This window comes from Triticum dicoccoides, chromosome 4B, assembly GCF_002162155.2.
Source record: "Triticum dicoccoides isolate Atlit2015 ecotype Zavitan chromosome 4B, WEW_v2.0, whole genome shotgun sequence".
Lineage (NCBI taxonomy): Eukaryota > Viridiplantae > Streptophyta > Magnoliopsida > Poales > Poaceae > Triticum > Triticum dicoccoides.
The window spans coordinates 20,311,922-20,337,157 of record NC_041387.1 but is presented as its reverse complement, the minus strand read 5'-3'; the positions used below and the strand labels follow the sequence as shown (position 1 = coordinate 20,337,157).

The window sequence follows — 25,236 nt, the reverse complement described above, 5'->3', positions numbered from 1 at the left end:
CTCCCCTTATAGGTCATCAAATAGGGGAGGGGTTCCTCTCCGATGGCCTACAAGACACACAAGGTTGTGTAGCACCTTCGTGTAAATATCCCAATAGTTATCGTCCCAACAAAGAGTAGGCGGAGAATATTGATTGTGGCGTTTCGTTCACACACAGGGTGTCACAAGTCTTGTGTGAAGTAACTGTTAAAAATTTTCCAAGTGACACTATTGAAGGTAGACGACAGAAGCTGGGTTGATCCAATCATATAACATGAGAGGAGCCCACCTTTATTTTGTTTTCAAGGAGGACTGATTCCAAAACTACGGACAAGCTCGGGGGCTATTGATGGTACATTATACCGGGGGTGGCCCATAGGCCAAGAGGCCCGTCAACGGGACGGGTTTGGGGCCCAGGAGACCTGTCTACAGGCTAGGTCCTTCATTCGACCGAAAGCCCGACTTTCGGATAGTCATCATCTTGGCGTGCAAGCCAAGGATCCCTCGGTCGATTCTGGGTCGGGGCCGGTTAGGAAATCTGTAAACCCTGCCGCTCAATGTATCGAGGATCATCTGATTTATCATCAACACCTTGGTAGCTATTACCACATCTAATCTGTAACCCCCCTCACACGAGGTATTTTCACCATTAATCAAAAAGCAAAGCAAAAGTAGGGGGTTACCTCAAACCATGATAGCCCGATCCTAGGTAAAAAATACTCGTGTGTGACCCCTTCTGGTACATCCGACGATGCTCTCCACCCTACCGAGGACACTGATAGTTTTTGGTACTGTCACCTTAGAGGTATGGTCTTCTATTAGACATGCGACCTCGTGGTCAGTGTGGAAGACGAAGGGGTGGCTCCATCGTCGTGTTGTAGGGTGTTGACTCTAGTTACCTGGGTGACAAATCATCAGCTCGTCCGGTACGCAACATCGAGGGCGGCGTGTGTGTTCTTAAGGTTTGTAAACCGGAGCGGCGGCCCCAGGTCATTTGATAGGGTGTCATCTCTAATTGCTTGGACGGCAGAGTAGTCGGCTCACTTGGGGCGCAGCCTCGGAGCTGGCATGTGTGTGGGCATGTATTGGTTTTTGGCCAATTTTCCTTATATAAACTAGTCAATTATCTTCTTCTTCTTCTTATATGAAAAAAGGCAGAGCTTCTGCCAGTTGCTAATTTTTTTTGTTTGTTTCAGACTTTCCGTCAAAATTTATTAATCAAAATGGTTTTGCAAGAGTCTGACAACAAAAATGTTTCCTAAATATTAATAAAACGATTGGGTCTGACAAAAAGAATGTTTCCGGGGACGCCCGATTTGATACTAGGTTTCATTTCCAAAATTACTGATCTCATAAGTGTAGTGAACTCAAACCATAACGGGTTCACAAAATTGATGCAACCCAAGCGAATCCTGATGCAAGAAACATTAAGTCATCAACAGAACCACTAGCGGCGGCCCAACACGAGACTGCAAGAGACATCAAGAATCAGTCGCATGAAATGTTGGGAGATTCCAGTCAATTTTCTCGCTGTTGGAATTTGGACGTGCTCCAACGTTCATCCGAGATAACCCTGAAACAATTCGCAGCACCAAAAGGGCCTCTCTGAGTTACCAGCGGGCGGCCTAGAACAAGGTAACGAGCACGGGTACAGAGTGGCAGCAGTGCTACGAGTGCTACAGTGACACGAACCATCAGGAGGGGGCAAGGTGTTAAGAGTGCTCATGACGGTGAGCCGACACCAGAGGCATCGGCCTCGTAGAAGAAGTTGTAAGCCTCGGCGACTTCCATGTACCACATCGCTTCACGGTCCGGCTGCGCCGAGAGATCCACTATCTTGTGCACCTGCAACGATCAAATCCAGGAGGTAAGAGATGTATCTGACAGCATGCACCATGATGCAAGATATAACGGCTTCTCTGTGAAATCTTAGGAGTGGCAAGCATTGAGAATACAAACAGTAAACAACTGCTGAAATTTGCACTTAAGACAAAAACTGTAATTTTTGGCCCAAAATCATGAGTGCTGTTGAAGTTCAAAGGATGAACACCTCGTCCACTCCCACGAGTGAGACTACTAGACTGTACATGAGTACTAGTAGTGTACTACGAGCAGACATTACTATTATTCTTTCTATTTGCATAATCATTAGTCAGGCAGCCTGAAACTCCAGGTGTTGGCTCAAGTATTCAAATGGTTTCAAAACTGAACTTCGCCTCAAACAATATAGAAAGCACCAACAGAAAACCTCAAAAATTCAGTATATGGATACAAATATGATATGAATGTAAGCAGACAAGGATGGACAAAGAGTGCAAGGGAGGGGGATGGAACCTTGACCGCTGGCAGATTTTCCGTAGAGTCGGGTGCAATATATGCCCCAATAATCAGCACATACATCCCTACAGCATAAAATAGGGACATCAGTAAATAAAACATGAACTAGCCTGAAAAAGAAGCAGAGCACGAAGAGAGTAAAAGCATTGCAAAATGCAAACAATAAAAATACTAGTGTATGTACCACTTTGCCAGGTCTGATAATTAATTTAACTCATGGGGCATCTTGTCTTGTGGTAATTTCTAGGTTTTCCACACTTATTTTTGCAAGCAGTTTCGCATCAACAGCACTAGAGCAGCAAAACAACACGTGCAATTTGATTACGTCGCACAGGCAAAGTTGATCTTCAGAAACAACATATCTAAGAAACGGAGCATAAGCAGAGGGGATCGAAGAAGGTTGGGAGAACCTGGGCGCCAGGGCTGGCCCTTGGCATCCTCGGATCGGAGCATGAACTCGGTGACGCAGGAGCCGTCATCCACGAACAGCCTCCCGTTGTCGCCGGCGCTGTAGTCCACGCGCAGGATCACGCCCTGCCTGCCGCTGCAAGTCGTCAGGGCTCCGAGCAGAGGAACGGGGAATGGTGGGGAGAAGATGGGATGGGTCGGGCTCGGGGTCGGGGACCTGGATCCAGGCGCGCTGGAAGCGGATGCCGAAGAGCATCTGCGCGGGGGAGGAGCCCTCGGAGGAGGGGGCCGTGGTGGAGCCCTCCAGCTGCGAGGCCAGCAGCTTCAGCGCCGCCAGCGAGTAGTCCATCGCCGTCCGCCCGCCGCCGCCGCCGCCGCGGGGGCGCCCCTCCATTTTACTCGCGGTTGCGATTCGTGCTGGTCGCAGTTGCGGTATGTTCTTTTTTTTTTATGCAAAGTTGCGCATATGGTGGTAGGGTAGGGCTCCACATCCATACACGATACGCGGGCTTCCAAACTGGGCTCAGACGGTGAAAAGGCCCACCAAAAAAATTTAATGCCATAATGGCGGTTTATATCTCAACTAAGTATGGGCTGATTTTTTACTAGCGTAGGAGCATGACCACTGACTACCCGTGTTCTGGATAATTTACTAGCCACTGAAGTCCAACATCTAGACGACATAAGAAGAAAGGTAATAAGTAAGTCTTCTGCTAAATGAAGGGCTTGGGAATGTCACTAATCAGGATTGGCAAGCTCAAAACAGGAGGTTAGGATGTGATTGCTTAGAAGTTCATATATGTTCTGTTTCAAGTCAGCTTTAGTGATTACCAACTTAACAAGAGAATGCGCAGGTTATCAATGGCAAACCACTAGATTCAAATTTCAGGGTTACAATCAGAAACTCTTGTATTTAGGATCATGCGCATATTGAATGTAAAGTAATGTTTTTAATCACCCATGTGTTCATGTTTCAGATTAGAAAAAAAAAAGATGACCTGAAGAGCTCCATGAAGTCAGCTATGATGTTGCAATAAAATAATCAATGACAGAGGTTTCGCTGGTAAGCCATCTGAGCAAGACAAATTGGTGCAATCCTAATATGTCATTTTTCTTTAATTTGCTTATGCATGTCCTTATACTGATTTGTTCTGAATGTTTGCGGCAGAATGACTTCTGCAATGAAGCTTCTAACCTTTATGGGGATGAAGCTGCATGTCTCCATTCCAACTGTGCAACACATTTATCATTTATAAGACAATAAAAAACATAATTTTCATTGGTGTACATGTGCTTGACTTATCAAAGCTCATATGCAAGTGTTTAATATTCATGACTGTTATATATTTTGGAGGTAAGCAGTCAGGGAACAAACAGACATGTCGTTTAAATAATTCTATTTCACAATGAAATGATCTAACTATCTCAAAAAAAAAAAACTATGCATCTAGCTAAATTGTTCTTGTGAAGTGTTATTTTTTTATTAAAACAGGGTAATGAGTTTTGACTGTTACGGCCAGGCGTTTATCATTTCGTGTGCCATATATGTAATTAAGTTTGATTAGAAAACCATTCAGATATGTAGCACATTGACCGACATCCAATATTTTTTTCTCATATTAAAATCACTCTTTTGAATGTCCTAAAAATCAGAATATATAGGTATATTTAAATTTCCTGCATTTTGGTGCTTCCATAAATTTCATCCACCGATATTTCATAGTTCCAGGTTTTCAGTTTTCTACTGCTCCAATTAATTATGAATACATGTGGAGTTCATCACTCAGAAAGTGAACCTTTGGCTTGCTGAAACCATCAAGGAAGATGCTACAGAAACTCTAATCACCTTGCGCAAACAGGGTGCATAGGATAAATAGGACACATGAAGCAGCTATGAACATGAGGCATCAAGTTAGTAGGGTAAGCTCGAAGCCAGTAGTTTCTATTGTTCGTACTGAGGTTTAACCTCATGTTTTTTCCTCTCACAGTGAGACACTTCTAGGAAACCTTGAAGGGTTCTTCTTAGATCCTGGATGCCAAAGAAAACTATGCAAATCAAGTGACCAGCAATTATGCTCGCAAAAAAAAGGGCGGCGGAGATTACTACAAGAGGTTTGCATTTTCATTTGGCCCAAACCATGTTGACTTTGAGCTGGAAAGTATGTTACCATGTCATATGAATTGTTAGCTTGGTTGTTTTTCATTGTTGTCATTTTCTTACACTGCCGTTAAGAACTATAACTACAGACAAAGTGTTTTGATTGGGAATAGATGTATCTTAGAAAAGAGCATTAGTCAAGGCGTGCGTTACACGTGCAAACTTACTAGTATTTCAAAGGAATGCCTCAGGTCACAAAATCAATTTATCAAAATCCTCAGTTCTTTTCCAGCAAAGGTTTCTCCCATGAGTTAAAACTTGAAGTTAAGACAGCACTGAATGTGATGAATGAGTCCCTCTCAGGAAAAAAAATGGCAATGTCGTCTTCGATCACCTCTACCCTATGGCTATTGACTGGTCTGATAAAATGACCAGTCAATAGCCATAGGACTAAAACCTTCCTGCGATCCTAGCGTGTGGGTATCGTGGTAGTTAATACTTCTTTTGTTTTTTTGTCTGCATATAAGATTTGGTCAAAGTCAAACTTTGTAAACTTTGACTAACATTATAGAAAAAATATCGACATTCACAATATAAAACCAATATTATTAGATGCATCATGAAATTAATTTTCATAGCATATAGCCTTAGCATTGTAGGTGTTGATATCTTTTGATATAAATTTGGTCAAATCTTACATAGTTTGACTTTGACTAAATTTTATAGGTGTGTCTGGCACATCTAGATGTGCTCTAGTTATTGCATATCTAAGTGGCTCAATCAAACTAGGAAGAAAAGAAAAAAGAGGAAAGAAAATGTTTACACGAATCTAAACGTAAAATCAAACGACATGAGATTTAGATGCCCAATAATTAGGGCACATCTAGATGTGCTTTAGTAAAACTGAATTTTATATGCAGACTAAAAAGAAAAGAGTACTCAGTTGTGATTTGTTTCCTGATACTAACTGTTTTCCGTGAATAATGGGTGCATGGGTCCCATGGATTTAGTCTGTGATTTCTTTCTTGTTAGCAACTGCTTACGAGAATAATGCTTCCACAAAATATTGTGACTAGTTTGGAAATTAGAATTATAAAATATAGTATGATGATGATTTTTAAATGCATTTTATTCTAAAAAAGTGCCATCACGGCGGTTTATATTTCGCAGGGCAATGCCTCATGTCAGAAAATCAATTTATCAAAATCCTCAGTGTTTTTCCGTTGATTAACATTGCATCTCACAGTCCAGATATCTCTCGAAACCGCTTTACATGAAATGTCTGAATTCTCTATCGTTTCACCATTTTTTCTCCGTTGATTAACTTTACATCTCACCGTCCAGATATCTCTCGGAAATGCCCTTGTTACACGCTAAAAAAAATCTATAGGGAGGGGAATCTGGGGGATTTTGCAGATCGTGATGTCGTCCTAGTCTCCTAGATAACTGTTTGCGATATGTTGCCAGCCGCGAATGTTTGAAAAGCGTGGATGATGGATAGCCCTATCGCACAAGCTTTTTTAGGCCGCGTCGTGTATGATATAGCGTACCAATGCAAACATTTTCCTTAAGCAAATTCTGTGGGATGGTTAGCACATCTCATACGGCTTGTTCCGGATAGCTCTCCCGATCACACACGTGCACTTTAGTGTTTTCGTGTGTGATTTGAGAAGCAATCGCAGACGATTAATCTAGGTCTTGTACGGTAGATCCCCTATCACACACCTTCACACAAGACCGCGGTTCAAAACTGTGGAAAGAAGTTTCAAACTGTTTGCATTCTGCACTAGTGATCCCGCTTATTAACAACTAACACACATCAAGACACGCTTAATTAACCAACGGTACTATAGCAAGATTCCGTACATTACAGGGCCGACAGAGGTAGTAAAAAGGGACCAACCAACAACTCTTTTATTCTCATTATACGGATGGAAAAAAGGTAAATACATCAGTGATGCTTGAACTTGTCATAAACATTCACGTTAGTATCTGAATTTGAAAAATACGTCAAACTGATTCTAAAACTTGGCACATGAACGTGCAAATATGGTGCTAATCTCATTCGTAGACGTAAAATGTGCCGACGTGGCACCGTATATGGCTGAAGTGACACCGGCATGGCATGGAACCCACTTGTAGCGACGAAACAATAGTACTATATAGGCATGTGCATGCATGGTCTCCTCTCCTCGATCAATCTTCAAGCGGTGGAGCTATTCCTCTTGAACGAGCCCATCGCCAGCGACTCCTTCACCACAGCCCCGTCGCGCAGCACGATCTTGTGGTAGAACGCCGCCAAGGCCGCGCCGGTGAAAGGCCCGACCCAGAAGATCCACTGCATACAGATCATCAACGGAACACTCCTCATTCATTCCAAGAAAAGCAATGAATGGCGACAACAATGTATTCCCTTCTTTTTTTTATTATGCATATAAGATTTGGTCAAAGTCAAATTACACAAAGTTTAACTAAATTTATATAAAAAATACCAACATCTATGATACTAACGCTGTATGGTATGAAAATTCATTCCATGATGCATCTAACAATATTGATTTCATATTGTGATTGTTGATCTTTTCTCTTATAAAGTTAGTCAAATTTTATAAAATTTGACTTTGACCAAATTTTATATGCAAACTAAAAAGAAACAGACGGAGTAGTAGTGCAGTGCATGGGTCCCACCACGTACGTGTTGCTTCCAGGTTTTGTGCTGGTTGTACAGGACGGCGGCACCCAGGCTCCTCGCCGGGTTGATGCCCGTGCCGGTGATCGGGATGGTCGCCAGGTGCACCACGAACACCGCCATGCCGATCGGGAGCGCCGCCACCAGCTGCAATTAATTGACGACAAATCATCATATATGTACAGGTCCGGCGGCGATCACCACGAGCTAGCTAGCTGAGAGTGAGAGGAGAAGGCGTCTGGTACGGGGACGAAGGCGTCGCGGGCGGTGCGCTTGGGGTCGGTGGCGGAGAAGACGGCGTAGGCGAGGACGAAGGTGCCCAAGGTCTCGGCGCCAAGGGCCGCCCCGAGCGAGTACCCCCCGGCCACCGCGTTGGCGCCGCCCCCCAGGTCGTCGTAGGGGTGCTTCATGATCCCCTTGACGATGCCCACGCCGACGACGGCGCCGAGGCACTGCGCCGCCACGTACAGCACCGAGCGCACCAGCGTCACCTTCCCGGCCATGAAGAGCGCGAACGTCACCGCCGGGTTTATGTGCCCGCCTGCATTGCACACGCAAGGCGACCATTGGTTCTAGATACGCACCTATTTCTATCCATTTCTACGACAAGTAATTACGGACGGAGAAAATATTGTATGTTGTGACAGAGATGTGTATATATCTACCTGAGACGCCGCTGGTGGAGTAGACGAGGACGGAGACGGTGGCGCCGAAGGACCAGGCGACGCCGAGGTAGCCGACGCCGGTGCACCGGTCATCGGGGGCGGAGGACTGGCTCCTGTACCCGATGACGGTGGCGATGCTCACGTAGAGGAGGACGAGGGAGGCCGTGAACTCGCCGATGAGGGCGCGGTACAGGGACCACGTGGTCAGCTCGCTCGTGTCCAGCGCCCGGACCGCCGGCGGGTCCCCGTACGGCACCCTATGGACGACGATGTCCGTTGTCTCTTCGTCGGCGGTGACCACCTTCTCCACCTCCTTGGCCGCCATGGTCGGTCGGCTTGGTTGGAACCAGCTGTGTGTGTATGGCAATGGCAGTCTGGTGATAGGAGTATCCACTCCAAGAGTGCAAGCTTAAATAGGGATGATCGTGGTCAAGTGCTTGCGAAGCTGCATGCGTGAAGGAGACTCTGCTTGGATTAGATACTTGGAGTTGGAGGAGGTTTTCTCCTTGGAATCTACTCCTACATGTCCAAGAGCTTCTACTCGACAGGTGATTAACGTAAGGGCTGAGGTGGAATATAACAACAGTAACCCTACACCTACGAAACTGTTACTAAGCTTTTACGTTAATCACGTAACATTTCTTACGTAGATTGGCATTGCTCTTCCGGTTACCAATTATGTCGACCGGATCTTCATCCATTGTCCAGTGTCCAATGGTACCTGGTCCCCAATTTTGGATCTCACACCTTCTCCCTGATCCTAGACACTACTGCCAGATCTTGTGCCGCTACGTACCTGTTTCTTCCCCGGATCAGGCCACCCCGTACCCCCGGTGTGCTAGGCAGTGGCGGTGGCGGTGGCGGTCGATGTTGTGTCCATCGGTGTTTCTCGATGCGCATCGTTGGGGAAATCATCGTCTTGTTCAACAACCTCTTCTTCTGAGACTTTGTGAGCAAGATCATCGGCTTGGCCTCACGATATTGACTGACATCTTGCGTGGTATATTTGCCAATCTTTGTGATGCCCCTGTCGATATGCTTGGTATATTTGCCAATCTCTGTCGTACGTGGTGGCCTACTATTGCGCGGGTTAAATGAGGTTTGGTCTTCTACATGTCTTGTAGGTACTTTAGTGGTTGAATTTCTCTATGTTTAGCCCACACACACAAAAAAATTCTCTATGTTTTCCATTGCAAGTGAAGCTATGGTGGTACAACGAAGAAAAGTTCGGCTAAAGCTTCGAAAAGAAATGCGTGAGCCTAAAATCTAAGCCTATATGGACTGCCGACCTCAGCAGCAAAAGGAAAGCAGAGCATTCTCTGAGATGAGTTACCAGCAGCAATCTACGACAGTGTAGCAGTCATGAGGAACAGAGCAGTGGCAGCAATGTCAAGGGCGCTGCACTGAAACGGATCATCAGGAGAGACCAAGGAGTGCTCACGGCGGTGAGCCGGCACCAGAGGCGTCAGCCTTGTAGAAGAAGTTGTAAGCCTCGGCCACTTCCATGTACCACATCGCTTCACGGTCCGGCTGCGCAGAGAGATCCACTATCTTGTGCACCTGCAACGATCAAGTCTAGGGATGCTTAAGTAAGAGGCCGACAACATGCACCGTGATGCAGGATATTCCTATGAAATCTCACGTGTCGTAAGCATTGAGAATACATACAATAACCACCTACTCAGTACTTCAGACAAAAGCTTTCATTTTGATTTGCATTGGTAAGCCATGGTAAAGTGGCAATTAACTGGAGACTGAACACATAATCTAATGATAATCTAGGGAGTCAAACAAAAACGAATCCAAGAAACTGCTTCGCACTTTTTTCTTGTGCTGAGATGTACCAGATGCTGGATTTAAAGAAGCATGGGAAACATTACATGTCAAGATTACCCATCCATACATTAGACAGCTCTTGTAATAATCTGATACCATGATGATTACAACACTACGACAGCATGTATTGACATTACTAAACTTTCTGTTATTCTCAATACGTTCAAATGATGAGTTGCAAAACTGACATAATCAGATAACCAAAAACTTGAACAAATCTAGGACTATCGCACTTTATCAATAAAATCTGCACTGCAGTTTGAAGGATGCCAGGCCCGAAATCATGGGTGCTATTTATCGAAGTTAAAGTATGAACCACTTCCACGAGTGAGACTACTAAATTGTACATAACATGCATTACTATTTCCTTTTTGTATAACCATTAGTCAGGCAGCCTCTGAAACTCCAGGTGTCGGCTCAAGCAAACAAATGGTTCCAAAACTGAAGTTTGCATCAAATAATAAAGAAAGCACCAACAGAGAACCTCGAATTCTTCTCAGTATGTGGATGGAAATAAGCAAGCAAGGATACACAAAGAGAGTAAGAGAGGGAGACGGAACCTTGACCATCGGCAGACTTTCCGTAGACTGGGGTGCAATATACGCCCCAATAATCAGCACATACATCCCTACAACACAAAATAGAGCCATCAATCAACTAGAGTAAAGAAATCATGAATTGGCTTGCAAAAGAAACGACGGTTGGATGCGCAATATACGAAGAGAGTAAAAGCACTGTAAAAACAATAGCAACTATTTTTACTAATAAGTACTGCTCCCTCTGATCTATAATAAGTGTCATGGTTTTAGCTCAAATTGGATCGGAGGGAGTGGCACTTTTACCAGGTCTGATAATAATGGATGGATTACTTCATGAGGCCATCTTGTGGTAAAGAAGCCTCTACTGCAAAGAGTACACCTGCACCTGCAGAGTATTTTGATGGTGGCTGGGATTGTTCAACTCTTGCATCGATCATCTCGAGTGGGTTCTAAAGTAAATTCTAGGTTGTCTTCGCATGCAGTTTCGTATTACATGACAGGCTTTTTTTTCAGGGGAAATACAGGCATACAGCTGATGTTACTAAGCAACAGCAGCAAAACTACTACTACTACATGAACAATGTTGCAGCACAAGCACAGTTAGTCAACACTCAATACATCATCATATCTGAGAAAGGAGAAGGCAAGACAAAATGAGAGAGAGAGAGAGAGAGATTGGGGGAACCTGGGCGCCAGGGCTGGCCCTTGGCATCCTCGGGGCGGAGCATGAGCTCGGTGACGCAGGAGCCGTCATCCACGAACAGCCTCCCGTCGGCGACGCTGTAGTCCGCGCGCACCACCACGCCCTGCCTGCCGCAGCGAGCCGTCAGGGCAAGGGCAAGGGCTCCGAGCAAAGGAAAGGAAGGGACGGGACGGGGAAGATAGAAGACGGGACCTGGATCCAGGCGCGCTGGAAGCGGATGCCGAAGAGCATCTGCGCCGGGGAGGAGCCCTCGGAGGAGGGGGCCGTGGTGGAGCCCGCCAGCTGCGAGGCCAACAGCTTCAGCGCCGCCAGCGAGTAGTCCATCGCCGTCCGGCCGCCGCCGCCGCCGCCGCGGGGGCGTCCCTCCATTTCTCACCGGCTCGCGGTTGCGGTTCCTGTCTTTGCTGCTGCTGGCAGTTGTGGCCTTGTGGGCGCAAATGGTTGGAAGGGCCGCACATAATCGATGCGGGCTTTTAGACTGGGCTCGGACGGTGAAAGGCCCCGGTATTTGTTGTACGGGCTGTCATGAGCTAGAAAAAAACACTTCTTTCATAATTGTAGCACGAGTGACAATTAATATAGGTCGGAGGAGTACATACTGTAAAAAAATTGCGAAAAGATCGAATCTATTATAAAGATTTATCGAAAGTACAAAACACATTAAACATGAATTACATCGAGGTCCATGGATCACCGAACGACCATTGCCGCCGACACATACTATAACTTTTAGGGGATGAATAACTCGAAAACTGCCACAGGAACGTGATGATTTAAACTTGGAAATTAATCCCAACTCAAAAACCTAAATTATTGGTAAAGGTAATATTCAATATCAAGATGATACTAACTACACCTGACCGACCTAAACCTTTGCTTTTTCTAAAAAAAAGAGAGAAAAACCAGTGCTACTTCCCTAAAAAAACTTAATAGCACTGAACCTTGGGTTTCTTACAATAAAACTGAACCTTTCTGCCATCACGGGCTACAATGGAGAAAAACAAAATTCATAGTTAACTTCAGGGCGATTTTCTTTTAATTTGCGAGTAGAAAAAGTGTGAATAATAACTCTTTATATAGTGCTAGTTTTGTTTTGTTTTTTATTCACCCAAAATACCATGAAAGTCATTTCTTTGCCAAACTTTTTACTCCAGTATAACACTACATCGTTTGTTTCCAAAAAGTCTCAGGAAATTTTTGACTTTTTTTGCAACTTCTATTTTGTTTTTCAATCCAGGTGCATTGGCACTGGAGACCCAAAGATGCCTGTTTAATTATTCCTTCTCTAGAGCTGCTGGGATGACAGTCTTGCTTTCTGACAGAAATCTGCTTTGGCGTTCATGGGAAATTCATTCTCTAGCTTATCAAAAAGTATGAGAAAACTGGCATTCAAACGTAGAAATGAAAACCACATCTGCATCTATGTCTCAGGTTTACATATCGATTCGGATGACAGAAATAGTTCTTACCCAGAAAACGAAAACTTTAGACCAAATTTGCGACTTATCAAACTTGGCAATCGAACATCTCCCAAAAAAATTTGTATCACCACCCATGCCCAAAACTCGTATATCCCCACCCATGCCCCTAGTTAATCTCCATTCGCCGATTTTCTTTACAGGTTGCCGTATAGTCTAAAATGACAGTAGGTTATAACAGACTCCCGGTTCCAAAATCACAGCGGCCACATGCCGCATTCTTTCTCAGGTCAGCAGCGTTGATTACAAACCGCAGCAAGCTTGTCAATGGAGTGGAGTTTCCGGTTAGCTGAGCGCCTTCTGGCAGTAGCTCAGCACCTCCCGAGCATTGTCGATGGAGTCTCCAGTCGAGGACTTCTCCTCGATCCATCTCTCCATGAAGAAGGAGATTGCCACGAGCTGTTACAGATATTTTGTAGCATAGGAAAAACAATGCGATTGCTGCTGCCGAGATGTATCCCATCATGTTAGTTTGTAAATGTAGCTTAAGATCTAGATTTCCATGAAGGACAAATTGTATATATTGTTTTAAAGGATACACATCTCGATGTCCATCCCTTCAGGAGAGCATCCTCAGGTGTTAACTTCTCTTCATCAACCACCTGACTCTCGAGGTCATCTTTGATGAGGCCGAACTTGCCTGAGAACAGAGACGCAAACTGGTCGAGGGACGAGGAGTTTAACTCAGTTCCTTGCACTTGTGCCAGAATACGTGCTAAGATACTCCAAAGTGCATATCGAGCTTGGTCATCATCAGGGACCTCTGGAAGAACTTCAAGTAGGCCTTCCAGGAACGCTAAATCTGAAACAATTGAAAGACTGGATCACTGTAATGGCACAACAACAACAACAACAACAACAACAAAGCCTTTAGTCCCAAACAAGTTGGGGTAGGCTAGAGGTGAAACCCATAAGATCTCGCAACCAACTCATGGCTCTGGCACATGGATAGCAAGCTTCCACGCACCCCTGTCCATAGCTAGCTCTTTGTCGATACTCCAATCCTTCAGGTCTCTCTTAACGGACTCCTCCCATGTCAAAATCGGTCGACCCCGCCCTCTCTTGACATTCTCCGCACGCTTTAGCCGTCCGCTATGCACTGGAGCTTCTGGAGGCCTGCGCTGAATATGCCCAAACCATCTCAAACGATGTTGGACAAGCTTCTCCTCAATTGGTGCTACCCCAACTCTATCTCGTATATCATCATTCCGGACTCGATCCTTCCTCGTGTGGCCACACATCCATCTCAACATACGCATCTCCGCCACACCTAACTGTTGAACATGTCGCCTTTTAGTCGGCCAACACTCCGCGCCATACAACATTGCGGGTCGAACCGCCATCCTGTAGAACTTGCCTTTTAGCTTTTGTGGCACTCTCTTGTCACAGAGAATGCCAGAAGCTTGGCGCCACTTCATCCATCCGGCTTTGATTCGATGGTTCACATCTTCATCAATACCCCCATCATCCTGCAACATTGACCCCAAATACCGAAAGGTGTCCTTCCGAGGTACCACCTGGCCATCAAGGCTAACCTCCTCCTCCTCACAGCTAGTAGTACTGAAACCGCACATCATGTACTCGGTTTTAGTTCTACTAAGCCTAAACCCTTTCGATTCCAAGGCTTGTCTCCATAACTCTAACTTCCTATTTACCCCCATCCGACTATCGTCAACTAGCACCACATCATCCGCAAAGAGCATACACCATGGGATATCTCCTTGTATACCCCTTGTGACCTCATCCATCACCAATGCAAAAAGATAAGGGCTCAAAGCTGACCCCTGATGCAGTCCTATCTTAATCGGGAAGTCATCGGTGTTGACATCACTTGTTCGAACACTTGTCACAACATTATTGTACATGTCCTTGATGAGGGTAATGTACTTTGCTGGGACTTTGTGTTTCTCCAAGGCCCACCACATGACATTCCGCGGTATCTTATCATAGGCCTTCTCCAAGTCAATGAACACCATATGCAAGTCCTTCTTATGCTCCCTATATCTCTCCATAAGTTGTCGTACCAAGAAAATGGCTTCCATGGTCGACCTCCCAGGCATGAAACCAAACTGATTTTTGGTCACGCTTGTCATTCTTCTTAAGCGGTGCTCAATGACTCTCTCCCATAACATTGATTTCAAGTCATGCAGTGCACTGCTTAGCAAATATACGATAGTTGCTTAGAAAATAAGATAAGTGCTAAGAAAAAATGTGCCTGCCACGGGATATCTTAGGCACCAAATGCTTTCCATCTGTCAAAATATTTGATATTACGATCACCACCGAAGCACAATAGCTTGCAACCTGAAGAAGAGTTTGTGAATAAGAATACAATTGCCATGCTTGACTTGCATTCATACATCTGAATCTACAGATCTTTCAAGTGAGACATCCTAGGTCACCATTGAGGTTGTAGAGGTGGGGAATCACAAGAATTAATGCAAGGTGAAGTTTGCCAAATGTACAAACGGAAGAGGCAAGGAATGTTTCTTCAAATTTCCGGAAAAAAAATTCATGACTTACTGACAATCAAAAAATTCGGAACAGCTTGCTTGTTAAGAGTTATGAGTTGGTCAAGCTAACAATTGGGTACCAAGGAGGCAACAACATAATGCATTTCTTCCAAAATGTATGAACCAGAATTCGACTGGGCTGATGAACAAATATATGAAATGGTAGCAGTGGCAACATGCTCACCTCAACTTTATCAGGCGATTTGATCATGTTAACTAACACTTTAATCAGCCAGTCATTCGATGTCATTGCCTTTGAAACACAGTGTATGGCTGATAATTCTTCCATGAAGTGAAGGATCAATTCAAGAGAATCCGATCTGAAACGTGTTAAGAAAAAGGTAAGGTAAATCCATTACTGTCCCAGGTTGTTAATTCAAAATTCAAAAACTAAGAAGGGTTATCGCAGTGACAGAGAAATGCAGCTACAGTCCTATTAAATTAAAACTAGGAAGTGGGAATGTAAGAAACTTAAAATGCTCAGACCATATTATTGGGAAACAACAAATGGCCACATCTCAGAAGATAGGTTAAGGACCTAAACTTTACCTAGAAGACATGAAATATAAAAAATATTCTATGAAGCTTTAAGGATCTATTTGAAACAATGACTTTAAACGGGACTATGGAGGATTCAAATCCTTGAGGGTTCCTTACACAACTGTTTTGGGAGCTTCAGCATTCAGCCCATAATCGAACTGAATGCCATAAATCTCCAGAGAAATACCACATATCCAAACAGGCCCTTAGGTGTTTTTCCTATGATTTATTCTTAAACTACAGAAAATTTACCAAATACTCCCTCCAATCTATAATTTAAAGTGTATAAGTTTTAAGGTCAAACGCTTTTCTATTTGACCAAACCTAGATAAGTTTGACTTTTCTCAAAATTAATACACCTTGCATTTTGGAATGTAGGGAGTACATAGAAGAAGCTTCCATGATACCTTGAACAATAATAGTTCAAAATCTGTAACAGATAACTTTTATAAAATGAAAACCTTGCCGAATTTCAAGTTAGTTCAACATACCTGTCTAGCTTCTCATCCGCTGATCTTTCAAGCTCAGTTGTTAGTAACCCAATAACACGGTCAACTAGACCCAGTTTAAGCAAGGGCTGGATAAGCATAGCAATCACATCTCGATTATCAATGACAGTTGATAGGAAGTCAATGATCTGCAACCAGTAATTCACATACGAAATAACCAAACAGTTAAACACATGCAAATATAAAGGATGGAAATTTTTCAGCTGAACCATAGTATAATAAGATGAAAGTAGTTGCGATAGTTCGGCTGGGCTGACAATTTCAACCGAATCATACAACACATAACAATGGGCAAAATTAGTTTTACAGTATAATTGTAGGAAAATAAATGCTTTCACTGCTATAAAAGTTATTGTAGAACGATAAGCAAATAGATGCTGGTTCAAAGACCATAAGACCTCTGCAGCTAAAAGTTTGATAAAATTGCAATTTGCAGTCACATGTTTCTCAAGAGTATCAACTGTTACCAAAATGCAGCCAAAAAAATTCAGATATTCCCCTAAGAGAAGAATTTTCACAGAAGAGAACCAAGCAATTGCCATGGGAAAAAACAGGACCTCATTCTGACCAAGGATAATTCTACATTGTTCGGATAACATGGATATGGTAGCAATGAGTAAGACTGGACCATACAACTAAGGAAGTGTTTGGGAAGATGAAACAGTCCATAGAAACTATTCGACGACGACCTTCTTGAAACTACCTCAGGATATGGTGAACTGATAACAGAGTTAAGCAGGCAAACACACATGCCTAACAATCATGTATAGAAGAATGAGCTAAGATGATTAAAACAATTTATGTTACACAAGTCCTACAAAAGAAATATAATGTGTCCATATATGTCAAAATTCAATTTAAAAAGAACAGAAGTCACTAAAGTTGTGAGGACCAACTCTACGGATTAGTCACAACAAGTTGCATATACGAATTCAGTACAATACGCAGTCACAACAAGTTGCATATACGAATTCAGTACAATACGCAGTCACAACAAGTTGCATATACGAATTCAGTACAATACCTTTTCAAGTAATGTAGAATTATCTGTCTTCCCAACTATCCATAGAATACGTGAAAGAACCTCATCAGGTAAAAGAGCTTGAGCCCAAGAAACAAATGCACTGGACCGAAGAATGGCAGCCAACAACCTGTCTAAGAAAAACTGTGTGAGGATGCACCACTGATGAAACTTAGCAATAATACTCATTCCAACTATCTCGGGGTGTAAGAATTTTTTTTTTACAGACAGCAACACAAGTCAAAATAAGCAAAAAAGAACAGAGCATAGATGGAACTTCTCAATTCTCATTGTCTACAACTCAGAACAATTAGAAAGCAGCTTCTCCAAGTTTTGAACATCGACAATAGAAAATTAAATTATCAAGAAAAACAAAATCTAAATTTACTTAGCTCCTATCCCCCAATAACATAAGTACATAACCTACTAACACAGTTGAAAATGGTTATATTTTTTGCAAAAGTGCTGTATGTTCAAGCATTTTCATCCACAACTTCAACAACTAGTGATTGATTGGGTATGCCCAAATGTAGGTATGCATGTAACATGTGATGTAAGGATGTGTAGTTTTGCATGTGGGCATTTGCATAGTTATGTGGTACTCCCTCCGTCCGAAAATACTTGTCATCAAAATGGACAAAAAAGAATGTATCTAAAACTAAAATACATCTAGATACATCATCTTTTATTCATTTTGATGACAAGTATTTCCGGACGGAGGGAGTAAAATTGAATGGGTATCTGACCAATACAAAATGCACAAATTCAAGAACATAAATAATATATCAACATGGTAATCGTGTGTGTGCTGAGCTAAACTACCAAGATCTATTTCACATGATAAGGCTTAAATTTCACGGGATGAAATATCTTGCAATGCTAGAATAATAAACAGCTTGTCAAACAGCTGATAAATAAATAATAAAAAAAATTGGTTCTAAATAATAACTTTGAGTCCGGCAAAAAAAAAAAAACTTAATCCCAAAGATACCCAACCTGAATGTTTCAGAAAGGCATTGGACATCATCTATAAACAATTGCTCCACAACAGTTGCAATTAAACCTTTTTTCAAAGAGATTGCAGCAACTAGAGATTCATGACAGACTAAGTTTCCCATGATTCCAAGACAAATTTCCTGCAGGGACAAAAGATTCGAAGAAACAAGATACTTCAATACATGCTTAGCAAAAAGAGAGGGAGCAGTAGAGGAAAATTTCATTTCACCTTCACCCTAGAAGAATTTGCCGTATGAAGGTTTTCCAAAAGCACTTCAATCACAAGATTATTAATCTACAAGGGTTAAATATAGTGTTGTTAACAGCAGAAGATGCACAATTACTAAGGTATAAAGGAAGGTGGATAAATTCTGTTTATTATGCCTTAATTTCCTTTTGTAGTTCCTTTGAACACTTGATTTGCTGTTAGATCAATTAGGATTTAGGAGAAATACTTTTGACTTACTGCAACCTGGCCATTCTTCCATTTAAAATGTTTGTTAGAATTAGCATGTTATTATGACATAAGCATTCACACTACAAGTAGCTATCACCAGCAAAATTTATAGATAAAATATAAGCACAAAGGAGCTACAAAACTAAAAGAATGAGACAATTACAATTATCCACCTTAATTCTTTGCTTATCTACTCCTAATTGATCTAACAAGCCAACCACATCGTATTAAAACCCAGGATATCCAGACAATGTCTAAAGCCAGTGCAGATAAGGCAATCAAAATCTCTCAAACTTCCTGCTTGCTAGTATCTTGTTCAGTAAAAAATTGAGCAGCAATAAACAAGTTTCATATAGCAAAACGGTTCGCCTTCTGTTTATGACAAACCTATAGAAGAAATACATCCTTATACAAGAGAATGATGCAGATAAATACCATAAGTTCTGCTTGAGGTGTACTAGCCGCAAGATCCCACAGAATACAACCACACTCTTCCAACTGATCCTTAGGACTGACACTTCTTTCTTCTGGAAGACCCTGCTTGTCACTTTTCTCAGAAGGATCCGTGTTATCCGGTTGCGTTGAATCCCTGTCATCAGAATTGACCCTTTGCTTGTCACTTTTTGCATGAGGCAGACATTATTAGGACAACCAGGTCGTTTTAATGACAGCCTTCATTGCTAAACAAACTTAATGGGGGGAAATCTGGAAGTACCACCACCTGAACTCTTTCTCCACACTGGATCCCTTAGGTATTAGTTGCCTTATAAGAGAGATAGTATAGCTTGGATCAACTGTAGTTGCGTTTGTGTCATCAAGTGACTGCAGATAATTACAACCAGAAGATTGAACATTAAGACAACAAGATATTACTATAATTCCAAGGGAGCATGTTCGGCAACTATTTATGTCTTCCTGACAAGGCATCTAAATGAAAATATTGATGACAAAGCAACTAAACACCAATTGTGAAAACTATGTACATTAAAGTTTCATGTTCACGATAAGCAGTTGCTTGGTAAGTAAACCCCAGTTGTAATAACTATGTAGGGAGTACATTCCAGTGCCATATTCACAGTACTCAGCTGTAAATGCAAATTGACATCATCTAGAAACAATTGCTCCACAACAGCTGCAATTAAACTCCAGTTGTAATAACAGATTTGGGCATGTAAACATAGTGGCAGATCTCAGCCGTAAATGCAAATTGCATGGCCCACAAATCACAATAGCAAAGAAAATGCAAGATGGATGTTCCCCGGGAAGGAATTCACCCTCTGTCCCATGGATGGAGGAGGGCAATTCAACCAGCATCGAGCACAACGTGCCGTGCGGGATGTCCTCGCTCACCCTGAGGCACGGAATCGCTTAGTTGTTCTAACAACAGCGGTCGCCCTCGAAGCGCGCACCAACTGCTCGACGGAATGCTCGCGAGAGCGAGGGAAATGGAAACCACGGGAGCGACGCAAAAACCCTCGTTGCGCGCGCGGCAGAGGGAACGCGAGGCGGGGAGACGGGGTGGGAGGCGAGGCGAGGCCGCGTACCTCTTCCTCCGCGGGCGCGAACGGCAGGTGCGTCGGGGCGTCCTCCTCCTCGTCGTCTCCCTCCTCCTCCTCCCCGTCCCCTTCCTCCTCCTCCTCCTCCTCCTCATCCACGTCGTCCTCCGTGGCGTCGCCGCCCTCCCCCTGCTCGTCCTCCAGCTCGGGCGCGTCGTCCTGCCCCGCCTCGACTGCTCCGCTGGCGCCCTCTTCCTCTTCGGAAGCGCCCGGCGACGCCGGAGCGTGGTGATCGGGGGTGGTTCGCTCGCCCCGCGGCGGCTCGGGCGAGTCTTCCTGCCCCGCTCCGCCCGCCGCGGGCGCGCCCGTGTCGCCGGCCGCCATGGCAGCTTCTTCGGCGGTGGCGGGCGTGGGCGAGAGGAGTGGGGGTGGCGAGGCCGTTCGACCGCGAGGGCGCACGCAATGCGGAAGGGGAGCGCAGAAAACCCCCACCCAGACGCAGAACGTGTGGGCTTTTCACAGGGCCGGACGCCAGTGGGTTTGGGCCCTGGCCCTGATAGTCCTTTTTTCTTTTTGAGGTGGTCCTTTTTTCTTTTCTAGAAAACTTGCAATCCTGTTAAAAAACTTACAACCCAGGTAAAAAAAACTTTGGCCATGATGAATGCTATCAGGCTTGCTGAAGAGTTTAGTATGGGCCGAGTTACTTTCTTCGTGATCCGCCTCTCGCCGAAGCTTGCGTTGGGGTAAGTAACCTGGACCGTGCACCTCTTGGCATCCTCTTTCAAGAAGCCAAGTTCAAGCTATAAGTGTACTTCATAGGTTATAAGGTTGATGTTTGTTCTCGTCTTTGTAATATCCCTGCTCATCTACTAGCTGGTTATGGTTCAAGGGCTATGATCGACAACCAACATATTTGGCTTACTAATGTTTTCCAAGATGTAAGCGGTGTTGTGGCCGGTAATATTGCTGGGCCCATTAGTTAATAGAATGCATGGTGTTTCACGTCAAAAAAAATATAATCGGCAAGTTAGGGCTAAATATTAGTCAAAGGGACACACTCCTAGCGCTTTAATGTGACTTTGGTAAAACTATTATATAGTATTGAAATGGTTTGCAGAGTATTAAGTCCGAATCGATGCACTTACCCCTTTTGTCATTATTTGGTCACACTCTTTATTAGATAAACAACTAATAAAATCAATGTCTTCCATTTCCATGACATCACCATGAACAAAAAATGGCAACTAGATGCGAGTGAAGTGAAGTGAATATAGCTATGGTCAATATTGGTTGTATTTCAAGGCTAGCGTGCTGGACGCGTAGGGGGGTCGGCGGTTCATACTACCAATTTGTTTACGATGATCGAGTTGCTTCTTGTAAAAATGGTATAAATCTATGTTGATTTTCCTAAAGCGATAAAACCAAATAAATATTTTCCTATATTTATGAATGTAGATGCGACCATATGCCATGATTTGGTTTGGACCTTGGGTATACTACCCAATGATATATCTTAATTTTTTTATCGCTAACCTGTCATTGTTGTATGGAATAACATGAATGCTATATTTTGTCCTTTACCATTGCCACACCTAAATGAAAAAAGACAGTGAAAACACTCCTCCGGTACCAAAGCTAAATGGTACCACTTCATTCCAAGTATGCCGCACATGTCTTGTGTCTTCCTCTAGGATGACGTTGACCCATTCAATGGAGGAACTTGAACTTATTGCATTTCTTGTGCACCAGAAAATGACAACATGAGAGGTGGATACGGTAAATCCATTTACAACTCCTATCAAGCTTGTAGATTTATGAGAATTGCCTCATTTTTATTATGAATTGACATGGAGGCTTATTGTTATGTGTCGGTGTGGATTACCAATTGAAGAGGAGGTTGCGGAGTGAAAAAGGCATTAGAACCCCCACATGGTTTTGGTGTTGATGACAAATGATTAGGGACTAATGCTTATTCAAATGTACAAACAAGTGTTCAATTCCCAAGGTTTTGTAAGTAAGAGGGTCGAGAACCCACAACCCCCAAGAAAGCAAGAAAAAGTAGAGGACATGATACGTCTCCAACGTATCTATATTTTTTGATTGCTCCATGCTACTTTATCTACTGTTTTAGGCAATATTGGGCTTTATTATCCACTTTTATATTATTTTTGGGACTAACCTATTAACCGGAGGCCCAACCCAGATTTGTTGTTTTGTGCCCATTTCAGTGTTTCGAGGAAAAGGAATATCAGACGGAGTCAAAACGGAACGAAATCAACTGGAGAAGTTATTTTTGAAAGGAAACCCACCTGATAGACTTGGACCCCACGTCAGAAGATACGGGAGGTGCTCACGAGGGTGGGGGGCGCGCCCTCCCCCCTGGGCGCGCCCCCCTGCCTCGTGGGTCCCCCGTAGCTCCACCGACGGTCTTCCTGCACCCATATATACCTACGTACCCTAAAACTCCCAGAACAGAAGATAGATCGGGAGTTCCGCCGCCGCAAGCCTCTGTAGCCACCAAAAACCAATCGGGACCCTCTTCCGGCACCCTGCCGGAGGGGGATCCCATCACCGGAGGCCATCTTCATCATCCCGGCACTATCCATGACGAGGAGGGAGTAGTTCACCCTCGGGGTTGAGGGTATGTACCAGTAGCTATGTGTTTGATCTCTCTCTCTCTCTCTCTCTCTCTCTCTCTCTCTCGTGTTCTTCTATGGCACGATCTTGATGTATCCTGAGCTTTGCTATTGTAGTTGGATCTTATGATGTTTCTCCCCCTCTACTCTCTTGTGATGAATTGAGTTTCCCCTTTGAAGTTATCTTATCGGATTGAGTCTTTTATGAACACTTGATGTATGTCTTGCGTGGGATAACCGTGGTGACAATGGGTTATTCTATTGATCCACTTGATGTATGTTTTGGTGATCAACTTGCGGGTTTCGTGACACTTGGGAACCTATGCATAGGGGTTGGCACACGTTCTTGACTCTCCGGTAGAAACTTTGGGGCACTCTTTGAAGTACTTTTATGTTGGTTGGACGAATCTGAGATTGTGTGATGCATATTGTATAATCATGCCCACGGATACTTGATGTGACAATGGAGTATCTAGGTGACATTAGGGTTTTGGTTGATTTGTATCTTAAGGTGTTATTCTAGTACGAACTCTTTTATAGATTGATCCGAACGAATAGCTTTGTGGTGGTTTCGTACCCGACCATAATCTCTACGTTTGTTCTCCACTATTAGTGTCTTTGGAGTGACTCTTTGTTGCATGTTGAGGGCTTGTCATATGTTCTATCTATGTTATTATTGTTGAGAGAACTTGCACTAGTGAAAGTATGAACCCTAGGCCTTGTTTCTTATCATTGCAATACCGTTTACGATCACTTTTACCACTTGTTACCTTGCTGTTTTTATATTTTCAGATTACAAAAACCCATATCTACTATCTATTTTGCACTTGTATCACCATCTCTTCGCTGAACTAGTGCACCTATACAATTTACCATTGTATTGGGTGTGTTGGGGACACAAGAGACTCTTTGTTATTTGGTTGCAGGGTTGCTTGAGAGAGACCATCTTGATCCTACGCCTCCTACGGATTGATAAACCTTAGGTCATCCACTTGAGGGAAATTTGCTACTGTCCTACAAACCTGTGCACTTGCAGGCCCAACAATGTCTACAAGAAGAAGGTTGTGTAGTAGACATCAAGCTCTTTTCTGGCGCCGTTGCCGGGGAGGTTAGCGCTTGAAGGTATATCTTTAGATCTTGCAATCGAATCTTTTGTTTCTTGTTTTAGCACTAGTCTAGTTTATAAAAGAAAACTACAAAAAAAATGGAGTTGAGTTTGGCTCATACGCTTCACCTTTTTAATATCTTTCGTGAGTATGATGGAAAGGAAAATTGTGCTCAAGTGCTAGAGGAAGAAATCTATAGAATGTTTGGTACTAAATCTTTGAATGATGAGCATGATTGCAGTGTTGTTAGTATGAATTCCTTGAATATCCATGATGCTAATGATATGCAAAGCCACAAGCTTGGGGAAGGTATGTTTGATGAAGATGATATTTTTTGTCCCCCAAGCTTTGATGAGCAAATTTACTATGATGAAAGCATGCCTCCTATCTATGATGATTATTGTGATGATACGTATGCTATAAAGAAAAAGTTTGCTTATGTGGAGAGTAGAAAATTTTCTATGCTTGTAGATCATGAAAAGAATGCTTTAGGTGCTGGTTATATTGTTGAATTCATTCATGATTCTACTGAAATTATTATGAGGGAGGAACATATGCTTGTAGGAATTGCAATAATGTCAAGTTTCCTCTCTATATGCTTAAATTCTTGAAGCTATGCTTGTTGTGCCATCCTATGCTAGTTGATTATTGTTCCCATAAGTTGTTTGCTCACAAAATCCCTATGCATATGAAGTGGGTTAGGCTTAAATGTGCTAGTCATATGCTTCATGATGCTCCCGTTATGTTTCAATTCTTATCTTTTATGTGAGCATCATTGTCATCATCATGCCTAGCTAAAAGGCATTAAAGAAAAGCGCTTGTTGGGAGACAACCCAATATTTATCCTTACTGTTTTTTTGTGTCCACATGATTATTCTACTGTAGTAATCATGTTTTATAGCTTTTGTTTCAATAAAGTGCCAAGTAGAACCTTTGGGAAGACTTGGGTGAAGTTTATGTGATCTTGCTGTGAAAAACAGAAACTTTAGTGCTCACGATATTAGCTGCCATTTTTTACTGGAGAGTGCTTTTAGGTTGATTCTTTTTGAAGATGATTAATAGACAAATTGCGCAGGTCCAGCAATTTATTTAATAATTTTTGGGGTTCCAGAAGTATACGTTTTATATAGATTACTACAGACTGTTCTGTTTTTGACAGATTCTGTTTTCTATGTGTTGTTTGCTTATTTTGATGAATCTATGAGTAGTATCGGAGGGTATGAACCATAG

At 43.1% G+C, this 25,236-nt stretch overlaps 4 protein-coding genes across 6 annotated transcripts; all 4 read right to left on the bottom strand.

Moving 5' to 3' along the window:
* Positions 1 to 1,341: 1,341 nt before the first annotated feature.
* LOC119294665 lies at positions 1,342 to 3,151 on the bottom strand. 2 transcript variants are annotated; one of them, XM_037572898.1, is made up of 5 exons: positions 2,942 to 3,151; positions 2,727 to 2,850; positions 2,314 to 2,381; positions 1,672 to 1,824; positions 1,342 to 1,552 (listed from the first exon to the last, which is right to left on the bottom strand). In XM_037572898.1, exons 1-4 carry the CDS (start codon positions 3,116 to 3,118, stop codon positions 1,702 to 1,704), a joined length of 492 nt encoding a protein of 163 aa, XP_037428795.1. In that variant the 5' UTR covers positions 3,119 to 3,151; the 3' UTR covers positions 1,342 to 1,552; positions 1,672 to 1,701. The 2 variants fall into 2 exon arrangements, with proteins under 2 accessions (XP_037428795.1, XP_037428794.1); XM_037572897.1 differs by having other exon boundaries at positions 1,342 to 1,824.
* Positions 3,152 to 6,788: 3,637 nt separating this feature from the next.
* On the bottom strand, positions 6,789 to 8,585 carry LOC119294664 (probable aquaporin PIP2-7; the record flags this gene model as incomplete). Its single annotated transcript, XM_037572896.1, has 4 exons — positions 6,789 to 7,160; positions 7,518 to 7,658; positions 7,757 to 8,052; positions 8,129 to 8,585. Coding segments are annotated over 4 exons (1,029 nt in total), but the record flags the coding sequence as incomplete, so codon positions are not given.
* A 755-nt stretch (positions 8,586 to 9,340) lies between these two features.
* On the bottom strand, positions 9,341 to 11,694 carry LOC119294663. The gene is made up of 4 exons (XM_037572895.1): positions 11,447 to 11,694; positions 11,237 to 11,357; positions 10,573 to 10,640; positions 9,341 to 9,736 (listed from the first exon to the last, which is right to left on the bottom strand). Exons 1-4 carry the CDS (start codon positions 11,621 to 11,623, stop codon positions 9,614 to 9,616), a joined length of 489 nt encoding a protein of 162 aa, XP_037428792.1. The 5' UTR covers positions 11,624 to 11,694; the 3' UTR covers positions 9,341 to 9,613.
* Positions 11,695 to 12,626: 932 nt separating this feature from the next.
* On the bottom strand, positions 12,627 to 20,695 carry LOC119294662 (protein saal1-like). Of its 2 annotated transcripts, none has more exons than XM_037572893.1 (11): positions 20,313 to 20,695; positions 19,490 to 19,590; positions 19,204 to 19,387; positions 18,541 to 18,606; positions 18,312 to 18,451; positions 17,319 to 17,445; positions 16,277 to 16,422; positions 15,430 to 15,565; positions 14,952 to 15,036; positions 13,272 to 13,534; positions 12,627 to 13,131 (listed from the first exon to the last, which is right to left on the bottom strand). In XM_037572893.1, exons 1-11 carry the CDS (start codon positions 20,646 to 20,648, stop codon positions 13,018 to 13,020), a joined length of 1,698 nt encoding a protein of 565 aa, XP_037428790.1. In that variant the 5' UTR covers positions 20,649 to 20,695; the 3' UTR covers positions 12,627 to 13,017. The 2 variants fall into 2 exon arrangements, with proteins under 2 accessions (XP_037428790.1, XP_037428791.1); XM_037572894.1 differs by having other exon boundaries at positions 19,204 to 19,357; positions 20,313 to 20,693.
* Positions 20,696 to 25,236: the final 4,541 nt, after the last annotated feature.